Source organism: Octodon degus, unplaced genomic scaffold (genome assembly GCF_000260255.1).
Source record: "Octodon degus isolate 3935 unplaced genomic scaffold, OctDeg1.0 scaffold00057, whole genome shotgun sequence".
Taxonomy (NCBI): Eukaryota; Metazoa; Chordata; class Mammalia; order Rodentia; family Octodontidae; genus Octodon; species Octodon degus.
Genome location: NW_004524633.1, coordinates 2,853,755 through 2,860,598, shown reverse-complemented (window position 1 = coordinate 2,860,598; position 6,844 = coordinate 2,853,755). Strand labels below are relative to the sequence as shown.

The 6,844-nt window shown below is 54.5% G+C and overlaps 1 protein-coding gene across 2 annotated transcripts in view; it reads right to left on the bottom strand.

Annotated features, from left to right (window-relative positions):
• Alg6 (ALG6, alpha-1,3-glucosyltransferase) overlaps positions 1–4,994 on the bottom strand; it is an 18,802-nt gene extending 13,808 nt beyond the window's left edge. For both annotated transcript variants that reach the window (XM_023718332.1, XM_023718333.1), the window contains exons 1-3: positions 4,838–4,994; positions 1,413–1,497; positions 286–375 (exon numbers count right to left, since the gene is read on the bottom strand). In XM_023718332.1, the coding sequence (XP_023574100.1) occupies positions 286–375; positions 1,413–1,497; positions 4,838–4,919 (257 nt within the window). In that variant the 5' untranslated portion in view covers positions 4,920–4,994. The remainder of the gene's footprint in view (positions 1–285; positions 376–1,412; positions 1,498–4,837) is intronic.
• Between the last annotated feature and the right edge of the window lie 1,850 nt (positions 4,995–6,844).

The following is a 6,844-nucleotide window of genomic DNA, read 5'->3' as shown; positions in this document are numbered from 1 at the left end:
AAGCTGAAGTTTTACATTTCATTTTTTAAAAGCTTTTAGTTTTTTTTTTAAATTTTAAGGTAGTACCGGTAGATACTAATAAAGAAAATATAAAAGTATTCTTCTATGAAAAATAAATTAAAATTTCATGCCCTCTGGAAAAATGATATAAATGTTCAAGCTGATAGTTACCAGTCTTCAAACCCATTTGTGATCAGTAATGCAGTGGCAGTTCCTGCCGTGTCCGCTCCGGAATATGGCAAGGACAGTGGCACGAACGCTCGGGGACAGAGGAAGAAAACTTACACGTAGGCACACAGGAGGCTGTGGTAAGCTGTGAGAGGTGGGTAGTCCAGCCCCCAGTACTGTAAGTCGTTGTCACTGCTGTTAAAATACCTGGAGAGAGAGAGAGAGAGAGACAAGGAGTGCGCCTCGGATCGGCAAGAAGCACACAACAGAAAAGACAATGTGCATCCGATAAGCTACAAAACATCACACAGAAACAAAGTAGTCAATGTCAGAGAACACAAAGATTTGGTTTACAGAAACCACATCTCATGAACCAGTTCCTGTCCTGGCTTGGTGTCGGCTGCTGTGGGCACTGAAGCCTGGGCCTTGGCACTGAGCTGCATTCCCAGCTCGTTTTATTCCTTGAGACAGGATCTCACTGAGTGGCCAGGCCACCCAGGCTGGGCTTGAGCTGTGATCGTCCTGCCTCCGCCTCCCAGGCTGCTGGGATGACAGGCGTGCACCACCACGCTGGCTGGGAGCAGGCAGTGCTGCATAAGACCGTTCAACCAGCATGGTGTGAGGACCTACTGTGTGCGACTCTTCGGGACTGAAAGATTAGGTCTGATGTGCATGAATGGCTGCAGTCTCCTCCAGGGAGATGAGCTGCGGAGGAACGACACAGGCCGACTACTGAGGAGGAGGAAACTGCTCTACCCCCGCCACCCCCACCGCCCTGAGCCTGTGTCACATGGCCCTGTACCCGGCTGGGGTCACTGCGTCTCGTGTGGGGGTAACAGATGACTATGAGCAAGCAGCACACACCTGCACCGGCGAACCGGTTACTCAGGCGGCCAGAGCAGGAGGAGCCGGAGCTCAAGCCCAGCAGGGCAGTGTAGTGAGAGCCCGTCTCAAGACAGAAAGGCCTAAGGGCTGGGGTGGTGTGGAGGAACACTTGTCTGGCCTGCTTAGGGCCTGGCCGGGAGCCTGGTACCAGGGCAAAGCTCGAGGCTCCACAGGGGCCCTGGAGAGGACTGCTGGGTCACAGGCACACGCCCGTGCCATCGGGTCACTTGGGAAGCTGGCATGCGAGGAGAGGAGCCTCGACCCAGGGCATTAGGGGCACACGGGGTCGCCTCTGAAGCGGCTCCGGAGAATGAGGCCACAGTGACGAATAACGGGACCCATACCACAGGAGTCCATACCACTGTCTGATCGGTAAATTCAAGGTGACTTCCTGCCAGTGCCGCTGAGCCTCGTAATCCCCGAAGAGCGGCGGCTTCCCAGCACCTGGCGGAGGAGAGAGCCCAGCGTGAGCGCGGCGGCGCCCTCGAGCTCACAGGACAGTGACCCCCGTCCCAGAGGCTCAGTGCTCCTCCTGCTTCCCAGCTGTGCACCCCAGGGATGAGGGCGGCAGGAAGGCCGCACCATGTGGGCTTACTCGGGGCTTTCACGCTGCGCACCACCAAGGACAGAACTGCAAACGTGGGCGGCAGGTCAGGTCCTGCTCGCCACTGAGTCATGTGACAGCCTCAGCCTGTGACGCGACTTCAGTCCAGCTGTACAAAGGACAACGGCCTCTAGCACCTAGTGAGGCGCCCTGCAAGCCACAGCTCCTCCGCGAATGTAGCTGCAGCCGTGGCTCCTCCGCTAGCTGTGGGGCCGAGGGGTGGCATGCTTCTGTGCTGCTGGCCACACCCGCCTGCCACGTCACGTTTACTCTTTATTATGGCAGCCCCCTTTTAAAGCCGAGATTGCACCAGTGACCCACAGCAGAGCAGAGCAGAGCTGGGCAGATGGGCCAGCTGTAGGCACACTGTCACTCTCCTGCGGGCGACCACGGCTGTCAGCTCAGTTCCTGGGCTCTCACGAGGGTGGATGGGAGAAGCTGAGCCCATGGGACCAGTGGGGCCTCAGAACCAGAAATGTGCAGGACTTTGCTTTGCTTTGGTTTTTCTACGGAACTGGGGATTGAACTCTGGACCTTTCGCTTGCCAGGCAAGCGCTTATTCTACTAAGCTATTTCCTAGCCCCCCCCCCCTTTTTTTTTTGCAGAACCGGGGATTGAACTCAGGTCCTTGTGCTTGCCAGGGAAGTGCTTATTCTACTGAGCCATCTCCCCGGCCAGCACTTTGCTTTAGGAAAAAGCTGCAGAGCACCATGTTCCAGAATGGAGGCAGCAGCTACACCAGTTTCAGAAAAGCAGCAGCATAGAGAATTTGCTCCTGGGAATCAAGGTCAGCATGCTCCGAGATCCAGGCACTCAACCTCTACAGCCAAGGGAGAAGAAAGCCTGGGTACTGCTCCAGCTGGCAGCAGACCTTGGCATCCACATGGCGCGGGCCTTAGGTGCATTCAGAATGCAGGAGTTCTGAAGTTAAAAATGTTTTCACCTAAACTTCAGAAGGCCTGAGAGGTCAGGCAGTGTACCCCGGGAAGGGCAGTGTGCAAGGCTGTGAGAAGCTTACTCAGTGGAAACCCCAGAAGTTTACAAAGCCAGAATCGTGGATTGTCTGAAGAAAGCTGCAAGGAGGGAGCAAAGCGAGCCCCAGAAAAAAGCCATGAGAGCTACCAGCAGAAGTGCCGTAGGGGCGGAGCCACGTAAGGCTTTTGGAGCTCGCAACTCGTTATAGATTGCTTGGCATGTTCCACGTGGAACTGTAGAATTTAATGTCTGCCCTTCTGGATTTTGGCCTTGTTTTGGTCCCAAAGGTTGCATCCTGCTGTGTATATCTTTTAGAATGGTAATGTTTATCTTGTGCCTTTGAATGTTGGAAGTGTTTAACTTTTCATTTGTACAGGGGTTCACAGCTAAGAGTTTGCCTTAGATCTTGGAGGAGACTGGGACTGGACTTTCCGGCAATGCCCTCAGGACTTCGGCAACTGCGGCGGAGAGACTGAGTGCCTTTTGTAGAAAGCGAGGTGCATGAGTCTCCGGGGGGCAGGGGCGGAATGGTAAGGTTCTCGTGTAATATAATGTCAACAGACTTAATAGTGGTTCTTAATGAGTTAAGCCTGGGTTATAATGGAGAAGTTGCAAAATGTTAATAAGCATGTCTTGTACCTGGAAACTGGTTTAAAGAAATGTCTAGTTGCCAAGTTGCCAAGGGGTGGATGGTAGTGGGGCATACACTGTGTCAACCGCGAAGTTTAGATGTTTAATGAAGCGCCTCCGCACAGAGCCAGCTTCCTTCTTCGTAAGCACCCTCACCCTCTCAAGAGGCGGGCACGGAAGGCGAGCGGCTCAACACCCCTCCCGAGGCCGGGAGCCCTCTCTGGCGTGACTCAGCACTTGCAGGGTGCAGAAGCGACCTGAGGAAGGACGGCTGGTCCCACTTCCTGCGCGGAGCTCTGGTCTGTGCAGTCCGTGCGGAAGGAGGGAGGCTGGCCAGAGCCTTCGGCCACCGTGGCTGCTGCTGCTGCCTGCAGTGTGCCCCTCTGCCTGGGCGCCGCCGAGTACGGCCTGACGCCTCCACCAACTGTGAGCTAATATAACCGTTACTTCCTTAATTTGGGGTGTTGGGTATTTTGTCCCGCAATGAGTAAAAAGTAACCGAGACACTATGAACAAAACTTGCGTTTGTCTACTTCTCACAGATTGTTTAACAGCAAAATCAAAATGAAGCCAATATTTTTAGGTCTGTGAAAATTAAAATACACATCCAGTTCTGACACATTTTATGGTAGAAACTTACACACACTAATAAAAATAAGTAGCCTGGCTGCAGTACCTGCGCGTTCCCAAGGGAGGAAGGATGCAGGAGCAGAAGGCGCCCGCCTGAGCCCCAGGACGCCCGGGGCTTCTCCCAGAGCCGGCGCCGCCCGCCCGCTGCGGGTTCAAAGGCCGGCTCCCCGCGCCCACAGCTCCAGGCAGCTCCAGGCAGCCGCGGGCGGAGCCCAGCCCTGTCGCGTCCGTCCGGGCTGCCCCTTCCCCTCACAGACGAGGGACGCGGCTCAGAGGCTGTGGGGAGCAGCGGGCCGCTTCGGGCTGTGGCCGCCGCCTCACCTGCTGACCGCCCCCGCAACCTCTTCACTACCATAAACTATTTTTCCTCACCAGATAGTCCCCCAACACAGGGTGCAACCCAACCTCCCACCACAGCGCACCCACCGGACCCTGACCGCTGCCGGCCGCCACGGTGCGCGCCGTGTCCCTTGCACACGCTCCCGACTGGCTGTGACGGCTGGCCCAGCGGCTGGCGAGGCGACCACGCACGCACGCACGCGCGCGCGCACGCACGCACGCACGCACGCACGCACGCAGCGCTTTACTCCCTCCGGCCAAGCGTGAGCGTGCCGCTCTTCAGTGGCTAAATAAGCATTGTCAATCTGTCGCACCCCTCTGGAGAATATAGTTCTGTTTTCTTCAATCACAACACATACGTGTTTTCATTAGAATTAGATGTTTAAGTGTATTTTCTTCACCACATCCACAAAGCCTAAACTTCCTCCCACAGTCAGAAAACTACAAATTTACCGTAAAACTAAGGAAACAAAAGAATCCCAATTCAAAGGAACACTTCCCTGATTCTGCTTGCTGAGGCAAAGCCTCGCGCCGTGTCGCAGGCCGCGGACGTTTCCGCCTCCGGGCCTGCGCGGACCGGCTCCCCACAGCCGCGAGTTTACCTACCTGAGTAAGGGTGAAGGGACACGGCCCAGCGCACGCTGAGCGCCAGCAGCACCACCACCGCCATCCCGCACCACCTCTCCATGGTCCCCTGGCTCCGCGGGCAGGAAACTGGCTCGCTTCTCCACACCTGAGAGCAGGCGAGGACTTCGGGCGGCGTCTGCGCAGCAGTAGCCCGGGGAAGGCACGCCAAGGTTTGGCTGAGCACCCAGGAGCCCCAGGAAAAGTCAGAGCCCAGCGTGGCTGGGGCAGGGCAGCGGGCGAGGTGCGCTCTTCCAGCCGGCCGAGTAGGAAGTGTGCTCCGGCCCAGGCGGCGCTTGCCGGCAGTTCCAGCACTCTGCAAGGCTGAGGCAGGAGGGTTCCAAGTTTGAGTCCCGTGAGGGTGCCTCGCTGAAACCTTGCCTCAAGTAAAACAAGAAAAAGACGAAGATGTTGCCCAGTGTGAAAGGCCTGGGTTTAGTGCCCAGTACCAACAAAGCATCTCTCCCTAGAGAATGTGCCTCTGGGTGTACAAAGCCACAGGAAGGTCTGTTGTCGAAGGGGTTTCTGAGAAGAAAACAGTGCAGGCGGAGGCGGCACAGTCACGGGCATGAGCCAGCTCTTCTCCCGCGGGCACATCACAGCCCACAGGGGACCGGCAGCCCCTTGGTTCCACAGAAGAGAAGGGTTCTGCCTGCACGTTTAGCTCTGAAAACCAGCTGCTAGGTATTTGCAGGTTTTACTTTTCTTTCTAAATGCATTTGCACCAATCACACCAGCTCCTCCTCTATGAGAAGTAAGCCTTCCCAAATACCGCAAGAGCCCAAATTCTAGAGAAACAGAAACGCAGTGAAAGCCAATTACTCACTGTCTTTTTTTTTTTTTGGTGGAACCGGGACCTGAACTCAGACCCCTGCACTTGCCAGGCAAATGCTTATTCTACTGAGCCATCTCTCCAGCCCCTCACTTTCTTATATGGTTCTTTTTCCTTACCTTCTTTCCTTAGATGGGTTTAAAACTAAGAAGCAAATTGACTTCTACTCTTCTCTGAAACATGATGGGTCTTCTTAACCACAATATATACTTTAAATATACTCACAAAAATAGAAATAAAGGGCTAACAACATAGCTCAGTGGACTAAGCGCCTGCTGAGGCAAGCGCAGGGACCAGGGTTCAATTCCCAATACATACGCCACACCGGCCCCACCCCAGGCACACTGAGCTGGCAACCGAGTCCAAGCATGGTGACACACACCTGTGATCCCAGCACTGGGGAGGCTGAAAACAGGAGGATCGCTACTAGTCCGAGCTGTGTAGTGAGACCCTGTACCAAAAACATAAAAAAAAAAAAAAAAAAAAGAAAAAAAAAAAAAAAAAAAAAGAAATAGCAAGTCCAACTGCAAACTGGCACATTTCACCTATTGAGCTAAAATCTTGCCAGATGCAGTAGCACACATCAGTAATCCCTGCATTGAGGAGGCTGAGGCAGGAGGATCATCACAAGTTCTAGCCTAGGCTGGACTACAAAGTGAGAACCTGACTCAAAAAGCCCGAATAAAGAAATAAGATAATTTTCTTAAAAACGAGAACAAATGAGTCTGGCACCTGGACAGGGAAGGGCTCCTGCGGCCCGTGTGACTGCCCTGCCCCAGCTTCCACAGCCTGGGACCTGGTCCTGCCCCATGGCTCTGCTACGGCTCCCCTCACTGCACCCTGCAGCATCTACCCCAGAGGCAAGAGGAAAGGAAAAACTACACTTGGACCACTTCCTGGGGGGCGGGGGTGGCTCTGGGCTGAACCCGGACCTGACGCAGGACAGGAGAGAAGAGGCAGATTCTTTCTGAGGCGATGTCTCACTAGGTAGCCCAGGCCGGCCTGGAAATCCTCCTCCTCGGGAGAGTCTTCTTCAGGTTGATGCGAACAGTGACGCACTGTGTACTTTAGCCTACAGCACTCCATCGTCTGCTCAGACATCACGTTTAAATTTGTAATTCAGGTGCTAGCTCCTGGACTTAAAAAATCTAGTTTAG